The sequence below is a fragment of the Crotalus tigris genome, unplaced genomic scaffold (assembly GCF_016545835.1).
Source record: "Crotalus tigris isolate CLP2741 ecotype Arizona unplaced genomic scaffold, ASM1654583v1 scf7180000017590.881132, whole genome shotgun sequence".
Taxonomy (NCBI): domain Eukaryota; kingdom Metazoa; phylum Chordata; class Lepidosauria; order Squamata; family Viperidae; genus Crotalus; species Crotalus tigris.
The window spans coordinates 804468-823819 of NW_024096496.1; the positions used below are offsets into that span (position 1 = coordinate 804468).

A 19352-nucleotide genomic window follows, 5' to 3' on the forward strand; every position below is an offset into this window, starting at 1 on the left:
CAGGCAAGGACAGAAAATGAAATTCGCCTGTGGGACTGCCCCACAACTACATTCGGTTTCGTTTACTGCAATACCAGAAGGCAGGACAAGAAACTGTGGATGAAAAATCATCAAGGAGAGAAGCAACCTGGAACTAAGGAGAAACTTCCTAAAAGTGAGGACAATTAACCAGTGGAACAGCTTGCCACCAGAAGTTGTAGGTGCTCCATCACTGGAGGTCTTTAAGAAGAGACTGGACAGCCACTAGTCTGAAATAGCATAGGGCAGGGGTAGGCAACCTTGCCTCCCTCATGACTCGCGGACTTCAACTCCCAGAATTCCTGAGCCAGCATGGTTCAGCTTGGAAACTCTCCCTTTCCCCTCAGCATGGCTGGCTCAGGAATTCTGGGAGTTGAAGTCCACAAGTCATAAAAGAGCCAAGGTGGCCTACCCCTGGTCTAGGCCTAAGCCGCTTTATGACTCACGGACTTCAACTCCCAGAATTCCTGAGCCAGCATGGTTCAGCTTGGAAACTCTCCCTTTCCCCTCAGCATGGCTGGCTCAGGAATTCTGGGAGTTGAAGTCCACAAGTCATAAAAGAGCCAAGGTGGCCTACCCCTGGTCTAGGCCTAAGCCGCTTTATGACTCACGGACTTCAACTCCCAGAATTCCTGAGCCAGCATGGTTCAGCTTGGAAACTCTCCCTTTCCCCTCAGCATGGCTGGCTCAGGAATTCTGGGAGTTGAAGTCCACAAGTCATAAAAGAGCCAAGGTGGCCTACCCCTGGTCTAGGCCTAAGCCGCTTTATGACTCGTGGACTTCAACCCCCAGAATTCCTGAGCCAGCATGGGGGAACTATGGCCCCCTCATGACTGGTGCACTTCAACTCCCACAATTCCTGAGCCAGCATGGCTCAGCATGGAAACCTCTGCCTTTTCCCTCAGCATGGCTGACTAAGGAATTCTGGGAGTTGAAGTCCACGAGTCATAAAAAAGCCAAGGTGGCTTACCCTTGGCATAATGTCTCTTGCTTGAACAGGGGGCTGGATTAGAACACCTCCAAGGTCCCTTCCAGCTCTATTCCGATTGATTGAATATTAAATAAAATAAATATGGCTTCCCCGTTCCTCTTCCCTAAAACTGAGAAGTCCCGAGGACCGCGTCAAAGGATGCGAGTTGCTGTTCCCAGTAATAACAGAGGGAACAAAGGAAACGAAACTTTTTTTAACGCCAGCAGGCCCCACGATTGACTGACATCAATCACAGCTGCGTTTTAAGCCAGAATTAAAAAGAGGAACAAAACATTTTTGGTCAAACCACAAATGCAGCTCTCTTCTCCCTGGTGAGGAGGATTAAGTCATGGGTCTAATTATACATATTAGGCCCAAACCTAATTCTCTACAGTGAGCTGGTGCTGGTTCTAGAAGACCAGCAGAGATATCACAATGATTTTTCCTTTGGCATCGCCAATGCAGATAGTCCTCGAATTACGACGACTGAGCCCACAATTTCTGTGGTTAAGGGAGACACTTGCTGGCCACAGTCGTTAAAGCAAATCACCGCAGTTGATAAGATAATAACCTGGTTTTAAGTGAATCTGGCTTCCCCATTGTCAGGTGGCAAAAGGGGATCACATGACCTTGGGACACAGCAACAGTCATAAGTACATGCCACTTGCCAAGCCTCTCGATTTTAATCACGTGATCACGGGGACGCTGCAAAGGCCGTGACTGTGAAAAACGCTCTTTTTTCGGTGCCGTTGTAACTCTGAACGGTCACTAAACGAACTACTGTAGATCCAGCACTATCTCTATTTAGCACAGATTATTTTGGGAATGGCAGACCGGTCACTGACAGATCTCAACGATTTCCTGGCTTCTACAAAAAAAAGACACACGTCATTTTCATGAAGACTCGAAAATCATTTATTTATTTTTTTAAAAAAAAAAACCGAAACAGTGAGCCCTTGTTTGTAAAAGGGGGTTCCCACCCCAGGCACTCATAGCCACGAGGGACGTGTGAACGCCACCCTTCCCGCACCCTAGCCAAAAAAAAAAAAAAGATTCTAAAGAAAACTCCAGCAATAAATGTACAGTACATTTTTGTATGTGCAGCTTAGCATCCAATAAACACACCCTTCATTTTTAATTCAGGGGAATGGAAGGAAAAAAAAAAAAAAGAACACCCTTAATTTTATTTTAAACCCCGAAACAGACCAGCTTATTCAAGTTAACCAGCTGCAGTTTTAAGTTACAGAAAAAGTACCTTGTTCTTCCTTTTATAAGTGACAGCCCTTACGGAAGGCACGGGGGTGGGAGGGTGGGGGAAAAAAGAGGAAAATAAAAAAAAATGAGCTATTTTCACACAGATCAGCCTCTGAGCACCACCAGGCTTGGGGCAGGGGAAGGAAAATAATAGCCATCACCCCATGCCTGGGTTTTTATGAGTGATTTTTTTTTTCTTTTTCGGAATGATTCCAACATGAAAAATTACAAGCCATGATAAAAAAAAAAACCAACCCACTAAACATTTCAGGGCTGGTTTTGAGGATTTAAGTGCCTTCAGAATATACCCCGCCACCGTTCCCAACCTGTTAGACAGATTAGGACTACAAGAGCCAGCATTCCCAGCCAAGGAAGGACTTGGTAGGACAAAGATGTTTCCCTGCATCCCATCTACGGCTGTATATGCTCAGATTTGGGGCCACCCATTCAAGCAGGATGAAGCCCCTTCCCTTAAATGTGGATGTCCCTTCCCCACAGCCTCGTCTTTCTGAGCACCCCAGACAGATTGGGGGGGGGAGACTAACAATCCCATCTGCTCCACTGCTAGATGGGGAATGATGGAGAGGGTGGTCCTGCAGTCTTAGTGCAACATACACGATGCACGTCCCCAGGCCCAAATAAAAATTTCTTTCAAAAATATTATTATTTTGGAGAAAAGCTGGAGGGGAAGAGGTGGGGAGGGACCCTACCCCCATCAGAAGGGGACAGAGCAGAAATAGGGGTCCCCCCTACCCCAATACATCTCTCCAGGCTGAATTCCTGCCCTACCAGTTCTCTGGATGACATAAAACAGCTCAAAGGTGAGTGGACTTCAACTCCCAGAATTCCCCCCCCCTCCTCCTCCTACCATGTTGGCAGGGGAATTCTGGGAGTCAAAGTCCACCCATCTTCAAGCCGCCATGGTAAAGAAACCCATTTTGCAAGCATTTTGGAGAATGTCCATCGCATGCACACAACTTTAGACAGGCGCCCTTGCACAAGTTTTCCAAATCCGAAAATATTTCCGAATAACTTTTCACCCAAACGGGTGAAATCGGGAGCTTGGAAGGAAACCACCAGAAAAGAAAGATCAAAGAACACTGTCACGTGCTCTCCCTGCAAACGTTGGAGAAATTAGGGGTGGGGGGAGAATTCCAGCTTTCAGGCGCATCTACGGCTCAAAGAAAAAAAAAAAAGTCAAAATGACCTCCCGAACCGCACGATCAAACTTCTGCCTGTTTTTTAAAATCAATTTTTAATTTTTTAAAAAACATTTTTTTAAAAAAAAAAATAATATTTAAACATTTTCAAATATTAAAAAAAAAAACCACACACAGATGGGGCTTCGATCACGCTATTCCGGCCTCCACTTTGACTTTTTTTTTTTTTTTTTGACCACAAGCTACAAGACACCCTTGCCACAATTATTGCTGCGCTTTTGGAAATCCAAAAAGGGCTCAGCTGAGCGTGGAGGGACAGGAAGACGACTGGAAAAGAACATTTTAAGCTGGCTCAGCGCAACCCAGAAGCTCTCCTTCCCCCCCCCCTCCCCGGGTGGAGGACACGCCTTGAGCAGGCGTGAGTCACATCTGATCCAGGAGTTCACACCCAGAGTGCAAGCCGCAGTGGAAAACTGCGGACAGAAAATGCAATCTGATTTTTTTTTTGCACCCCCCCCCTTCTGGATTAGCACAGCCACCGTTCTCAGCAGCAGCAGCAGCAGAAGAGAAAAAATAAATTCTTCCCTCTTTTTCTCATTCCAGATTTTCTTCCTCTCCCCCCCCCCACCCCAAGGCCTTCCTTCCAAGCTGGTCAGAATTCGAATTTCAAGGATTTGGGTGAGAATCGTGCATCTTTGCCATTTGCAAGGCCGGGGATGAGAAGATCTGAATTAAAAGGAGGCGTGGGATTAAAAGAGAAGTGGCAAGCCCCCCTCCCATGAATTAAAAGGAGGGGTGGGATTAAAAGAGAAGTTGCAAGTCTCCTTCCGTGCATCAAGACATGCTTGGAAATTGCTTGGGGAGGAGGAAGCTGAGTCCACACACACACACCCCACACACTCTCCATGTTGCAGCCAACTTGCAATGCTCCCCAATTCCTCCGAAGCCCTCTTAGTAAAATAGAGGGTTTTTTTTTTAAAGGGAAAGAGGAATTAAAAACTGCTTAAGGGAAAGGAATGGGAGCAATTCAGCCCAATGGTTCCAGCACTTCAAATTGGCCATTGCTTATTATCCACAAAACAGGATTTAAAAAGCGAGCGAGCAAACAGGAGGAATTGGGGTTTTTTTTAGCAACTGGAAAGGGCTGAAATTAGAGAGGAGGGTCTTACAACCCCCACCCCACCCCACAGCCTCCTGGTGAAAAACTCCTCTTTGGTTTATGCCAGTGTTTTTCAACCGTGACCCCTTTTAAGATGCTGGCTGGGGAATTCTGGGAATTGAAGTCCACCCATCTTAAAGGGGCCACGGTTGAAAAACACTGCTCTGTGCTGAAGGCCACACAATCTAAGGTGCTGGAAATGAGATTTATGCCCCTATAATGGATCATATCGGTACAATTTTAAAAAAAAAAAGACGATTTATACCCACCGCTTGGAACTGAACCATCAAAGCGCATTTTTTTGTTCTCAAGAAACAACGTCCTGCACACGCCTGGGGGAGTGGGAACCCGTAGCCCCCACATACACTCTCGCACACGCCCCTCAAGCAGAGTGAGTGAGAGAGAGAGAGGTAAATTTCCAAGGATGGGCCCTTTGCTCCGATTCACCAGGCCCGGGTGGCCCGGCATGTTGGCACCATAAGAATCGTGGTCCGTAGATGACCGTCCCACGGGAAGATGGCCAGTTCTCTTTGATACGGGAACCGAGTCTGGATTTGCGGGTCAAGGAATGTGATGGACACCCGTTGTGGTCCCCCTTGAGTTGGGAACGTCCCATGTTTATACGGGGGGATGGAGAGAACTCTGGACAGAGCCGTAGGCAGGAATTTGTGGAGAAGACACCCGCCCAGGAACGGCGGCTTCCATTCCACTCCCTCCTCGCAGCGGGCAAACGGGTTTGGTCGGGCGCTAGGCATGCCCGCCCTTGTCTCCTCCAAGCAGGTGGAACAGGTCAGGAGAGAGGCGAGGCCAGACAAGGCCGGGGCAGGGCGTTCCCGACGGAGACACTGGAAGAGGCAACCTGAGGAAGCAAGCCAATCCGCCAGGAGTTCCCATCCCCATCAAGCTTGGCTGCCAACGCAGCACCTTCGTTCCGAACTTCACGCGTCTCCTCTGCCAACCTGGTATGCCCAGTCAGGAGGACGGCTTCAGGAGGCCAAGGCAGAGCAAACTCAGTTCCTTGGAGGTGCCAAGCTTTCCCACCTTTAAAAGGGGGTCCGGGGGGGACGACCACCCCCAAGTTGACCCAGAGCTCCTGGAATTGGTCCCAGCCAACGTTCTTCACGAGGGTCTTCCCTTTGGCGTTAGACTCGACTCATTCGGAAGCGACCCGAGTCCAGAGAAGCAGCGGGCTGGGGGGGGGGAATGTCCCGAAGGGGAGCAGGTAGGTAGCTATGGATCAAAGGGGGGGCAAGGACCCCTCCCCTCCACTCTTCCCTCCGCAGAAATCAAGGCATCTTCCAAGAGAGAGAAGCAACCAGGGTCTTCTGCCTGTGCCGGTGAGACCCTCTGCCACGAGTTGGGGAAGAGTTGGGGGGGGGGCCAAAGACGGAAGAGAAGGAACGTTTGAAGTACTCATCGGTGAGGGAGGTGTGCGTGCGCCCGTTTAGCTCTCTGGCCCTCCCCCCCCCCCGAAATTACGATTTGTAGTTAGAAGTAAGCCACATTAAGCCTTCATAGAGTCCTTCCCCCGAGGTGGCGCAAGACGGCTGGACGTACCAATTCCTGTCCCTGATGCGAGTGAGCCCCAATTTCTCCTGGATCTCGTGAGGTTTCATGGCGTCTGGGAGGTCCTGCTTGTTGGCAAAGACCAGGATGATGGCGTCCCGCATCTCGCGGTCGTTGATGATGCGGTGAAGCTCCTGCCGGCCTTCGTCGATCCGATCCCGGTCGGCGCAGTCCACCACAAAGATCAAGCCCTGGGTGCCGGTGTAGTAGTGTCTCCAGAGGGGCCGGATCTTGTCCTGGCCCCCCACGTCCCAGACGTTGAACTTGACGTTCTTGTAGGTCACCGTCTCCACGTTGAAGCCCACGGTGGGGATGGTGGTGACGGGCTGGCCCAACTTGAGCTTGTAAAGGATGGTGGTCTTGCCGGCGGCATCTAGGCCCAACATCAAAATCCTCATCTCCTTGTTACCGAAGATCTTGGATAGCATCTTCCCCATGGCTGCAGGCCAGGACCACACAGTCCATACAAGACTGGAGGGGGAGGGGGAAGGAAGAGGAGAGAAGGGGGTTGAAAACACAGTAAGAACAGCAGAAGCACTAAACCACCATTTACACGTATCCTGGTCTTGCCAGTGCCTTGATGCACTCCACGGAGTGCAGTTAGAATGATTAACCAGTGGAACGACTTGCCTCCAGAAGTTGTGGGTGCTTCAACACCGGAGGTTTTTAAAGAAACTGGACAGCCCTTTGTCTGAAATAGTCTAGGTTTCCTACCTGAGCAGGGGGTTGGACTAGAAGATCTCTAAGGTCCCTTCCAACTCTGTTATTAAAGTCTAACTAAATCCTCTCCGCCACCCCTGGCCAAACCTCTCCCACCTCTTACCTGGCTATTTCCCTGTTCTCACCTGAGCAGAGCCACGCGGGTGGCAGTTGCCAAGCAGAACTGAGCAAAGCATGGCCTCCTACAGCGAGAATATTATTTTTTTTTCCCAGACAACAAGGGAGGTTCCCTTCTTGTCAACTGGAAAAGTCTGTTCCCTTCCAACTTCAAGTCCTCTTCAGCTAGGTACTTAATGCAGCAAGATAATTTAAGAAGAAAGAGACCAAACAACCACTTGTCTGAAGCGATATGTTCGGCTTGAGCAGGGGGTCAGACTAGAGGACCTTTAAGGTCCCTTCCCACACTGTTATTCTGTTTAAGGCTGCCAAAGTGAAAGCAGCATATCAGGAATGAATGAATGAAAACCCGTAACATTCGTGGAGGTGCCAAGGATCCAAATTGGTACGGCCAATTATTATTATTATATTTTATTATATACACAGTTCTTCCACAATTCCTAACTCCCCATTCCCAACCTCAAAGAGAGAAGGGATTTGAGGATCTAAAACAACTTTTACTCTTTTTTTAAAAAGAATACAGGTAGTCCTCAATTTGCGACCACCATGGAGCCCAAAATTTCCATTGCTAAGCGAGACAGCTGTTAAGCGAGTCTCGCCCCATTTTACGACCTTTCTCGCCACAGCTGTTAAGCCAATCACTGCAGTTGCTCAATTAGTGACAAGGTTGTTAAGTGAATCCGGCTTCCCCCTTCACTTTGCTTGTCCGAAGGTCGCAAAAGGGGATCACGTGACCCGGGGGGGACACTGCGACCGTCACAAGTATGAGTCAGCTACCGAGCGCCTGAACTCTGATCACGCGACTGTGGGGAGGCCGCAACGGGCCGTAAGTCCCTTTCTTTCAGTGCTGCTGCAACTTTGAATGATCGCTAGGCAAATCGTCGTAAGTCAAGGACCACCCCCCGTTTTTCATCCATCCAACTATCAACCAGCAAAGCAGGGCCAGAATAAATATTCTGCCCTGCTGCATAAAAGCCACCTGAAAAAAGTCCTTGACTTGCCAGTTCATTTAGTGACCGTCCAAAGTTACAACAGCCCTGACTTACGCACATTTTTCACACTTACGACCATTACATCATCCAAAACTCAGACGCTGGGCAACTGATTCACCTTTATGACGGCCGCAGAATCCCGAGGTCGCATGATTCCTCTTTTGCGACCTTTGGACAAGCAAAGTCAAGGGGGGGGGGCGGGAAGCCAGGCTCTTTAACCCAGCCGGTTACGAACTTAACACCTGCAGTGATTTTCTTAACAAACATGGCGAGAAAAGTCATAAAATCGGGCCAAAATTCACTTAGCAACCGTCTTGCTTAGTAACAGAGCTTCGGGGACGTTGAAAAAGGCACGTGCACGTTTCCATCTCCAGACAGGAAAAGCAAAGCTGCCCCACGGACGGGGCTGTCCCACCCCAATCCCGTTTCTGCCCTTTTTCAAAGTCTCCAGACCAGTTCCCCCCGCCCCCCCGAAGCTGTAACTCTCCAGGTGCACCGGGCGACACCTGCGTATTTGCATTGCAATTAGTCACGCTCTGCAATTAGTGCAGTGATTCAACTGGGCGGGACAAGGAATCGGGAAAGGGCACAAATTATCAACCGGGCACAAATTATCAACCGCTCTACCCGCACGTTCTTGCAAAGTTGCTTCTACGGGTGGCCACAAGGGAGCCCAAAGTTTATGTTGTTAAGCGAGACCTTTGTTGAGTTGGGTTTTTGCCCCGTTTTACGACCTGTCTTGCCACAGTCGTTAAGAGAATCACTGCAGTTGATAAGCTGGCCCTGGGGATGCTTCAAAGGTCCGTAAGTGTGAAACACGGCCATAAGTCCCTTTTTCCGGTGCCGTTGTGACTTTGAACGGTCACTAAATGAACGGTTGTAAGCCGAGGACCACCTGTGTACCCGTCCCTGCCTCCTTGGCCCGCAAATCTTTCTCCTCTTTTCTGTCCCAAGTTCCCAGGCTTTCGGTCTCAGTGTGCAGAGAAAGTCTCTCTCTCTCTCTCACACACACACACACACACAGAGGAAGTAACAACATTCAGAGATTCTCAGAAGAGGTGGCCCAACCCACCTTGGGGGCTCCTCCCCCTCCCCAACTCAGAAAAAAACCCGAAGGTCACCGTTTTAGAAGCAAAGATACCAAACCACAAAGACATGCGCGGCCGAGCCCAGCTCCCTTCCAGAGTCTGCACTTTTAGTCACCTTGCAAGGTGGTTAAGTTTGAGAAGGGGGGAGGGGAAGACCGGCCTGTTCTACAGGTGAATGAAGAGCTGACCTCGGCAAACAATCCTGCCTCTTCATCCTACTAGCTCTCAGCGAGGAATTGGTGTTTCTATCCCCTTTGGGCCTTACTCTGCAAGGCCAGCGCTTTTTGAAATTGTGGTATAAATTGCCCCCTCCAGTTTTTCAGCCACAATGTAGAAAGACCAACGATACTCAATGACCTTCCTTGTCCAATTCCAGATCACGGGTTTGTTAAGGCCCAAATCCAGGGATCTTCAAACTTGTGGACTTCAACTCCCAGAATTCCTCAGCCAGCTGGGGGAATGAAGTCCCACCGTCTGTCAAGTTTGGAGACCTCTGCCCAAATCCACAGGGAGGGCACAAAGTGAAACGAAACCAGCTTCAAAGGTGACTTTCCAGACCTCATTTTCATCTGGAAACTCATTTCAGACGGGTTCCCCACCCTCAATTTAAATTTATGCATCGCTGAAGTTCTCAGCAGCCTTCCGACACGCTGACTTTCCCATGGGGAGTGTCCCAACTGCCCCCCCCCACCTCACACACCCGGTTTCACAGGTTCTAAAACTCCCCAAAGTAACCTTCGTTTCTTTTTATCAGACTTTTTTCCGGATCAGGGTTTGCTACTTCAGCTCCAAGTTTAAAAGATTGCAGAAAGAGAGAGAGAGAGAGAGAGAGAGAGGGAGGGAGGATAGAAAAAGAGGGAGGGAAAAAAGAAAGAAGAGAAGGAGGAAGGACAGAAAGAGAGAGGGAGGGGAGAAAGAAGAGAGGGAGAAAGGGAAGGGAGAGAAAGAAGGAAGGGAGGAAGGGCTACCTACACCAGTGTTTCTCAACCTTGACAATTTTAAGGCATGTGGATTTCAACTCCCAGAATTCCACAGCCAGCATTGCTGGCTGTGGAATTCTGGGAGTTGAAGTCCACATGCCTTAAAATGGTCAAAGTTGAGAAACACTGCCCTAAATGGAGGGCCAGGTGGGCAAAGTCTCTTTTATAACACACACACACACAAGCACTTCTTCAGAGAGAGAAAATCCGAGCTCCCAACCATTTTCAGGAGAAAACACCCTACTTCAAAAAGGTCGCTGCCAACTTTCTCCACCTTCCCCAAATAGCAGCCTTCAACAAGGTGTCCCACACCTGCCTGCTCCCACTTCTTCGGCAGCCTGTCACTTGGAAGTTTGATGAATCACATGAAAGGCCTGGAAACTTTTTCTTTTTTTGGTTTAGAGAGAGAGAGAGAGAGAGAAAAAGCACCCTTCACCCCCCCCCCTCGCTTTCAAGCTGGCTTGACGCTGCAGGCTCAGCTCCAGGCTGACTTAAACAGCTCCACAGACTCTTCAAATGGGGGGGGGAGAGAGGAGGAACCTTCAGTCCGGGGCTTTAAGGGCCCAGCCTGTCCTTGAGCCAGGCTGAAATGACCCTGGATGGGGGGGGCGGCACTGACCATCCCACCCCACCCCACCCCCCCAAGCAGGGGAGGGGGAAGGTTGCGGTCTGCGGGGCCGAAGTGGCTTTGAAGGGAATTTGTTGGTGAGCTTTCAAGAAGAAAAAAAGCAAGCAAAAAAAAAAAAAAGAGATATTTTGCTCCGGGAAAAAAGAGTTTGCTCCAGGAAAAAAAGAGAAAAAAGGGACATTTTTGCTCCAGAGGCCGTTCACAATGCACAACCCGAGAAAACACACACACACACACACACCCCGCAAACCGCCCCGAAACGAACTTTAGCTCTTCCCCCCCCCCCCCCGAAGGAGTCAAACAAGCGAAAGAAGAAGAAACGGCAACATTGTTTCCAAGAAAGGAAGTCCGGGGGAGGAAGTCCGGGGCTCCTCCGCCCCGCAGACCGCAACCCCCCCACCCCACCCCGCCCAGCCTCCCCGATCCGGACCGAAAGGCCCTTCTCCGTCCGCCTGCCTGCTTGCTTCCCCCCCCCCACACACACACACTTTGCACGCGCGGTACAAGAACGCACCGCGCTTCCGGATCCGAACACGTGTCTTCTGCCGCCGCCGCAGCCCTACCTCCCTGCCTCCCTGCCAGCGCCGACCAGTTTTAATTCAAATCCGAGATCCCACCCAAAGCTCCACTCGGGGAAGGCGGCGCCCGGGCGCGCATCCGTCGGAGGGGAGGGGGGGGATCTTCCCATCCTCAAGTTTGCCCACCCCCTGAAATGCTGCGGACGCGTCTCTGAGCGGAGGGCGGAGCGAGGGCCCCGCTTTCCATCTCGGTTCCCCCCCCTCCCCCGTCCTGCCTTTGACCTCCAACTTTTTCAAGAACCTCTTCTGCCCCCCCCTTTGGGCTGTGAGGGGACGAAAGACGGGGGGGGGTCTCCGCAGAGGTGGGAGGGGGGTCTGCAAAAAGGAAAGCGTTCTCTCTCCCTCTCCCGTCCCCGCACTCCTCCCGGCCGCGCCCCACCACCCAAGGCTGCGTTCGCACGACTCGGCAGACTCGCGTCTTGCCATAAGCGGCAGAGCGGTAGGGGCTTCAAAGGCCGCGCCCCTGGGGAGATGAAGGGAGGGAGGGAGGGGGGGTTAGGCAAAGAACCCGCCGGGGAGCAAAGCCAGGGGCCACGCCTTAAAAGGACCCCCCCTCTCTCCTTCCCAGGGTCCTCCCAAGCAGGCCAGGCACTCAGCACACCCCCCTCGCCCTTCACTCACCTGGGAAGAGAGGAGGCGGAGGCGGCGAGGGCGCGCCCCGACGGCCGAGCAAGGGGCGGGGGTCCCGGTCCGGCTGACTTTCTCCCGGCGCGCGCGGCGGGGAAGAAGATCAAAGGCGCCTTTGGAACGTTGGGAAACTTTCCCCGGCGGCGTCACAAAGGGAAGCGGGCCTCAACGTTCCACGCGGACCCCCCGCAGGGCGCTGCCGCCACAGCCGCTGCTGCCCCTTCCGCCGGCTGCAAAGTCATCCGCGGATTGCTCGCCCCGCTCGCCCGCTCCTTTCCCAGCCCGGCTCCGGCGCAGCCCGGCCGCCGCTTCAGAGATTTCTCGGGCGGGTGGCCGGCCGAGGCTGCGAAGTCCCTGGCCGCCTGGGATCGGCCCCTCGCAGCTCGTGGGTCCCGGAATAGGAAAGGGCGCGGACGCAGAAAGGGAGCCTCCCCCCGCCTCGCTCAACGGCTGGCGTCAGCGCGCATGCTCGCCTCCTCTTAAAGGGCTAGCGCCTTAAGAGGTGGGCGATGGGTACCTTTCTACTCCCCTCCCCTCCCTTCTCTTCCCATCCGGGTGGAGCTGCCTTTTGACGCCTTTGGACGAGAAAGCCTCGGGCGCTCCGGAGACGGGGCTTTTGCTTCGGGAACAGCAGCCCGACAAGGTAGGACGGCCGAGCAGAAAGGACTTGGGAGAGCTGACTCGGCGAAAGAAGAGATGCAAAGTCCGTTCAGATGAATGCAACTGAAAAAAGGCTTAAAATGCTTCACCCCGCCCGCCCCCCGGTCTCCTTCTTGCTCCTGTCTCGCATTACAGATTGAGAAGACGGAGGACGGGGGGAAGGATCAAATGAAATCTGGATCTGGAATTGCCAAGTCTGGTTCCTACTTGTGACTTCCGTTTCTCTCGGTTCCAACGTTATGTGTGTGTGTGTGTGTGTACGTGTGTAAAGCGGCCAGCTTGCATTGCAGTTTTCAACCTAGGACAACACTAGCGTGGGAACCCGGCAAAGCCAGATTGCAAAAGTCTACAAACTTGTTCTCAACTGGAAGATTTGCAACGTTATGCGCGTTGTGTAACAAGACAGAGCTGCAATCCAGACGCTTGTCCAGCAAGGCTAGCAAATTGAGTGCATATTTCTATCACGTGTACCCGAGTATTAAGTCCTCCTTTTATATATGCTTACTGCTGTTATTCATGTACTCTATATCATTCGCTAAAGAAAGAAATAAAATAATTCACGGGCAAAACTTCACCGTGCTGAAATGCGGAAATCCGCCAGCAGAGGGCGGGCCGCTCCAGAGAACTGGAAGGCTGCTGGGAATCCACTCCGGCTGTTCCATTTCCAGTGGCTTAAAGAAAGATTCCTGGATCGGCCGCAATTTGTGATAACTCATTGCCTCCTTAACCGATCGGCAATCTTTTGCAATTAACTTCCCCCCTTTGCAGTCTAGCCTTTAGACCAGGGATAGGCAACCTTGGCTCTTTTATGACTCGTGGACTTCAACTCCCAGCATTCCTGAGCCAGCATAGACTAGCTGGCTCAGGAATGCTGGGAATTGAAGTCCACGAGTCATAAAAGAGCCAAGGTTGCCTACCCCTGCTTTAGACCAATGTTTCTCAACCTTGACAGCTTTCAGATGTGTGGACTTAACAGAGTCGGAAGGGATCTTGGAGGTCTTCTAGTCCAACCCCCCCCCCCCCGCACAAGCAGGGGACACCCTATCCTGTACAATTCCAGACAAGTGGCTGTCCAGTCTCCAGCTGGTGGAGCACCCACAACTTCTGCAGGCAAGCCGTTCCACTGGTTAATTGTTCTCCCCCCCTTAGCTCTAGGTCAGTGGTTCTCCACCTGTGGGTCGGGACCCCATTTGGGGTTGAACGACCATTTCACGGGGGTCGCCAAACAACGCAGTCCGCCATTTTTTTCCCCCTTTTCCTTAGCTGTGCTCCTCCCTTTTATTCTCTTGGCTTTTGAAAGCCAACAGAATAGACTCTCTTGAATAGAGTCTCATTCTATTGGCTTTCAAAAGCCAATAGGAATGGTCCAGGCTGTCTCTGCCCTGCTGAGCCCGCCAAAAGTCCCATTCTGCAAACGGTGCTGCACCAGTCGAGTAGTCCTCGACTTATGACCGGTTGAGTAGTCCTCGACTTACGACCGGTTGGGGGTCGCGGCATTAAAAAGGTTGAGAACCACTGCTCTAGGTTGCTTCTCTCCTTCGTTTCCATCCTTTGCTTCTTCTCCTGCCTGCTTTCTGCTGCATTGAAGAATAGCTTGACCCCCCCCCCCTTTTTTTGTGGAAGCTCCTCAAATATTGGAACATTGCTATCGTGTTCCCCCCTAGCCCTCTGCACTAAACTAGACAAGCTGGCTGGGGAATTCTGGGAGTTGACGTCCAGCCATCTGAAAATTGCCAAGGCTGAGAAAAATTACATTTGCTTATGAATATCTGAGGGGGGGGGGTGTCTCAATCCATACTTCAACTGATCAAATGCTCCTCAGCTTTTCTAAGATCCTTCAAACGTCTCTGGCTGCTGGAGGAGGTGGTTAAGTCAGTTGGGCCCAATCTTACACCCTTTTTTGCCCGTGGTGGCTAAGCGAGTCGCGACGGTTATTAAGTGAAACACGTGGTCATTAAGCAAATTCGGCTTCCTTGAAATAGACATTTGCGCCCCCTTTTCCAAGGGGGGGGAAGGAGAAAAAAAAAAGATTTCCTGGTTTGTATGTTTGCTCGCTGGCACATTGCAGCTAGTCCTGAAACAGTTCATTTAGTGAGCGAAGTTACAACAGCACTGAAAAGTGGGACCACTCCTAAAAGTGGTCGTAAGTCAAGGAGACAGACATGACACAGAGTCCACTTCCCTGAAAACAGCTGCGGAAGGCAGAATAAATCATCCAGAAAAGCGGAAGACAAGATTTCAAAAAAGAGCATCAAATCTTCCTTCCTTGTATATAATTTATTGGTTCGAATAGCCTATTGCGGATAAGACTAGAAGTTGGTTCTAAAATTCAGCTTATTTTTCCCCAGGGACTTAGATGGGGGGAATTGCCCTTTTATTTGGAAAAAAAAAATACAAGTTTTTAAAAACGCTCAGAGACGGCCATCCTCCTCCTCCTCCGACGGTCAGATTTTTTCCTTTCGAAGGACACCGTGAAAAATAAAGCGAGGATTAAAAATACCGTCACTATTACAAAATCTACGAAGACAGCGGATTACTGCAGCGTCTCCTATGGACATTTTTAAAGCGGAAAGGAGCAAATCCAGGGGGGAACGGGCGGGCTGGACTTGGCGGGCACCGATTCTCCGGCTAGTTCTTCCCTGCTGCCGAAACGTCCTCGTAATTCTTGGCAGAGAATCCAGTCCCCTTCTTTAAAGTGCAGAGCGTCAGCCATGGGAGGCAGGAACGTGGGGGAGAGAGAGAGAGAAAGAGAGAGAGAGAGATTCCACGCCCTTTTGCGGGAGAGAAAACCTTTGAACAGAAAGGAGAAAAACATCAATGAAGCGGGAAGTTGGAATACCCCTCAATATAGGCAATCCTCGGCTTACAACCATTCTGTTTAGTGACCGGTCTTTGCACTTAACATCCCAGGGTTGTGTGATTCTCTTTTGTGACCTTCCGACAAGCAAAGTCAAGGAAGTCAGATTTACTGAACAACTGTGTTACTGATTGAAACTCAATCGGAGTAAGAGCTGAGAGGGACCTCGGAGGTCATCTAGTCCAACCCCCTGCTCAAGCAGGAGACCCTGTACCATTGGAGACAAGGGGCTGTCCAGTCTCTTCTTAAAAGCCTCCAGTGATGGAGCGGCCACCGCTTCTGGTGGCAAGCTGTTCCACTGGTTAATTGTTTTCGCTGTCAGGGAGTTTCTCCTTAGTTCCAGGTTGCTTCTCTGCTTGCTTGGTTAGTTTCCATCCTTTGTTTCTTGTTCTGACTTCAGGTGCTTTGGAGAATAGCTTGACTCCCTCTTCTTTGGGGCAGCCCCTAGATCAGGGGTCTTCAAACTTGGCCCTTTTATGACTTGTGGACTTCAACTCCCAGAATTCCTCAGCCAGTATGGCTGCGGAGGAATTCTAGGAGTTGAAGTCCACAAGTCACAAAGGGGCCATGTTTGAAGACCCCCTGCCCTAGATAGTGGAAGACTGCTATCATGTCACCCCTGGTCTTTTTTTTTTTTCTTCACTAGATTGGTCAGACCCAATTCCTGCAACTGTCCTTCCTATGTTTTAGTCTTCAGGCCTTTAATCATCTTAGTTGCTCTTCTCTGCACTTTTTTTTTCCCAACGTCTCAACATCTTTTTTATAACATGGTGACCAAAACTGGATGCCGTATTCCAGGTGTGGCCTTACTAAGGCTTTAGAAAGCGGCACTAATGCTTTAAACTGTTTTTGACAAAGGAAGCCAATAATTTGGAACACGTCTTCTTCCAGCTTCTTCCACCCTCAATTATACCATCTTAAGTTTCCTATCCTTCCTCCTCCTTTTTTTCCACGTCTTCATCCCAAGAAGGAAACTTTCCTTGTTCTTATTTGCTTTGGGGCAACCACTGGTGTTCTGGATCGAGAATTAAACTTCACTTGAGACAAGGATCAGCAAAAAACACCCAGCCAGAAAAATTCCCAACAGAATTTAACCACGGAAGAAACACAACTGGGCAATGAAAAGCATTCCACGATGCAGAGGTGTTTCATCTTCCAGCTTTCTGAATTGACGTCTTTAATTCAGGAAGCCGGTTTTGGGTTCCTCAACTGTTAAAAACAGAAACAATCAATTTGTCCCCATTTCTTTTAAAGGGTTTCAGGTGGCTTGTTTTCACAAAAGAAGGAATGCCAACCTAACCCACTTGGAAGGAAGTCGCGGAGAAAGTTAATCCAGACTTAATCTGCTCTCTAAACAACTTTTTGTTGGAAGGATTGGCAGAATAACATTGGGGGGGGGGGCAGGGGAAGGAGGCTTGGGATGGATTTATTAAGGGATGGGGGGGGGGCTTGAGAAAGCACTAATTAATTTTGTTCCCAGCCTTGCTAACTCCAGCAGCTCCCAATTTTGGTCGTAGCACCAAGTACAAGTAGTCCTCAATGTGTGAGGATTCGTCGAACAACAGTTTAAATTTACAACGGCCTCGGAAAAAGTAACACATGACCGATTCTCAGTTTTACGACGGTTGCTCCACCTTCACAGACACATTGTTGTGGCCCTTGGCAACTGTGGGTCACAAAAGGGGATCACATGGCCCCAGAACACGGCACCCGTCATAGATATGAGTCGGTTGCTAAGCGGCTGAATTCGGATGACGTGACCCTGGGGATGCTGCAAGTTGTAAGTGTGAAAAATGGTCACCCTTGCTTTTTTCAGTGCGGTTGTGACTTCGAACGGTCAGTAAATGAACTGCTGTTAAGTCGAGGACTCGCTGTCACACATTCCTGGTGGGCGGGCAGAGTGCTCTCCAGATGTTGGACGTGGAGTCCAAACCATCTTTGAGGGACCTTCTGCCAGACCTCTTTGAGCCCCAGGAATTACATTAGGGGAGACCTCGTGTCCCCCCACCTTCCCTGGAGTTGCAAATAGAAAGGGGGGAAGGTCTGCAAAAGCCCACTGCCCCAAAATACACACCGGTAGGTTAGCTGAGCCCCAAACAGCCTCTGAATTCGGGCAGCGAGATCAGCTTGTTGCCGCTGAGATCACAGTAATCCAGGAACTTGCGGGCGCAGCGTTTGGGTCGGGTGTTCTGCTTCATGTACTGCTTGAAGGGGCGCAGCTCCCGCTCGCTCACGCCGTTGCTGAAGTCCCTGTCCAGATAGGTGAACTGCCAGCGCACGGCCCGCTCCTCCAGGCTGGGGGCCGCCAAGGAATCCGGAAACCTGCAGAGATAGTGTCCGATTTTTATGGGATTTATTGTTGGTGCAAGTCAAGGTGGCGAGTAGAATGTTCCCGACAACCTGGGGAGGTAGGTTGGGCTGAGGGAGAGCGCCTCGTCCCGAATCACCCAGGTGGGATTAGAACTTGCCATCTCCTGGTGATTGGCCCAAAGTCACCCAGGTGGCTTCCATGCCTAAGGCGGGACTAGAATTCACCGTCTCCTGGTGATTAGCCCAAAGTCACCCAGCCGGCTTTCATGGCTAAGGTGGGATTAAAACTCATGATTTCCCAGTTCATGATCAAGTATCTTTACCACTGCACCAAACTCTCTCTCTCTCTCTCTCTCTTTCTTTCTCTCTCTCTCTCCTTCCCTCCCTCCCTTTCTCTCTCCCCTCCAGATAAATCATTTATCTATTTACGAGATATATATCTATATAGATAAAGATGCAGATCTTTGGTTATTCGGGTTTTCTCCCGCATAAAATTGGAAGTGTCTTGGCGACATTTCGACGAAGTCCCATTCGTCATCTTCAGGCTGGTGTTTTCGGCTTCGTGCTCATAGAAGCACGAAGCCGAAAACACCAGCCTGAAGATGACGAATGGGACTTCGTCGAAACGTCGCCAAGACACTTCCAATTTTACGCGGGAGAAAACCCGAATAATCAAAGACCTACATACAAACACCCGCGAAAACCTCAGAAAACAAATATATATATATATATATATATATATAGATAGATAGATAGATAGATAGATAGATAGATAGATAGATAGAGAGAGAGAGAGAGAGAGACAGACAGACAGACAGACAGACAGACAGACAGACAGACAGACAGACAGACCTAGATATATTCCAATCTAACTCAAGTGTTTCTCAACCTTGGCAGCTTTAAGGGGTGTGGACTCCAACTCCCAGAATTCCTTAGACACCATGTTGAAGTCCACCCACCTTCAGGTTCAAAACGCTAGCTGGAGAATTGTGGAAGTTGAAATCCACCCACCTTAAAGTTGAGAAACACAACTCTGCACAATATCTTTGATTGCGCGGTTCACAGACCGAAGGGGCTCCCTTTTTCGTGATGGGTCAGCCAAATTTACCTGCGGTAGGGAATGGTCATCAGCCTGGACTGCAGCATGTGGGAGCTTAAAGCTTTGATCAGTTGTGTAAGGAATTGTGTCTTCTTTGACCCAGGACAACCTAGTTGGAAAGATCAAAAAACAGGAACACAAAGCTGCTGAAAGCCTCGTTGTCGCTTCAACACATTTCTTCCTATTATTATTATTACAGATAGTCCTCGATTTACAACAGTTCTTTTAGCGACTGAAGTTACAGCGGCACTGAGAAAAGGGACTTGTGACTACTTTTCACACTTAACGACCGTCGAGTCACCCGATTTACATTCGGATGCTTGACAACTGACTCACATTTATGACGGTTGCAGTGTCCCAGGGTCGTGGGATCCCCATTTGCAATTTTCCGACAGGCAAAGTCAAGGGAGAAGCCGGATTCATTTAACAACCGGGTTGCTGACTTCACCACCGCAACGACTCGCTTAACGACGGTGGCAAAACAGGGCAAAACTCACGTAACAAATTTCTCACTGAGCCAGATACATTTGGGGCTCGTTGGTGGTCGAGGACCACCGCCTGTATTTTTA

General features: G+C 50.2%; 2 protein-coding genes across 7 annotated transcripts in view; both read right to left on the minus strand.

The window, feature by feature from the left end:
- Positions 1 to 1884: 1884 nt before the first annotated feature.
- LOC120317191 (ADP-ribosylation factor 6-like) lies at positions 1885 to 13209 on the minus strand. Of its 2 annotated transcripts, none has more exons than XM_039363567.1 (2): positions 11852 to 13209; positions 1885 to 6598 (listed from the first exon to the last, which is right to left on the minus strand). In XM_039363567.1, exon 2 carries the CDS (start codon positions 6562 to 6564, stop codon positions 6037 to 6039), a length of 528 nt encoding a protein of 175 aa, XP_039219501.1. In that variant the 5' UTR covers positions 6565 to 6598; positions 11852 to 13209; the 3' UTR covers positions 1885 to 6036. The 2 variants fall into 2 exon arrangements, with proteins under 2 accessions (XP_039219501.1, XP_039219511.1); XM_039363577.1 differs by lacking the exon at positions 11852 to 13209 and adding an exon at positions 11167 to 11363.
- Positions 13210 to 14773: 1564 nt separating this feature from the next.
- Positions 14774 to 19352, minus strand: part of LOC120317197 (SPARC-related modular calcium-binding protein 1-like) — a 28794-nt gene continuing 24215 nt past the window's right edge. For all 5 annotated transcript variants that reach the window (XM_039363621.1, XM_039363613.1, XM_039363588.1 and 2 more), the window contains 3 exons: positions 18793 to 18892; positions 17449 to 17696; positions 14774 to 15307 (listed from right to left, as the gene is read on the minus strand). In XM_039363621.1, the coding sequence (XP_039219555.1) occupies positions 17456 to 17696; positions 18793 to 18892 (341 nt within the window). In that variant the 3' untranslated portion in view covers positions 14774 to 15307; positions 17449 to 17455. The remainder of the gene's footprint in view (positions 15308 to 17448; positions 17697 to 18792; positions 18893 to 19352) is intronic.

What these genes read in the sequence shown, in the direction of transcription:
- LOC120317191 (XM_039363567.1), bottom strand. Translation starts at nt 6,564, where the DNA reads ATGGGGAAGATGCTATCCAAGATCTTCGGTAACAAGGAGATGAGGATT.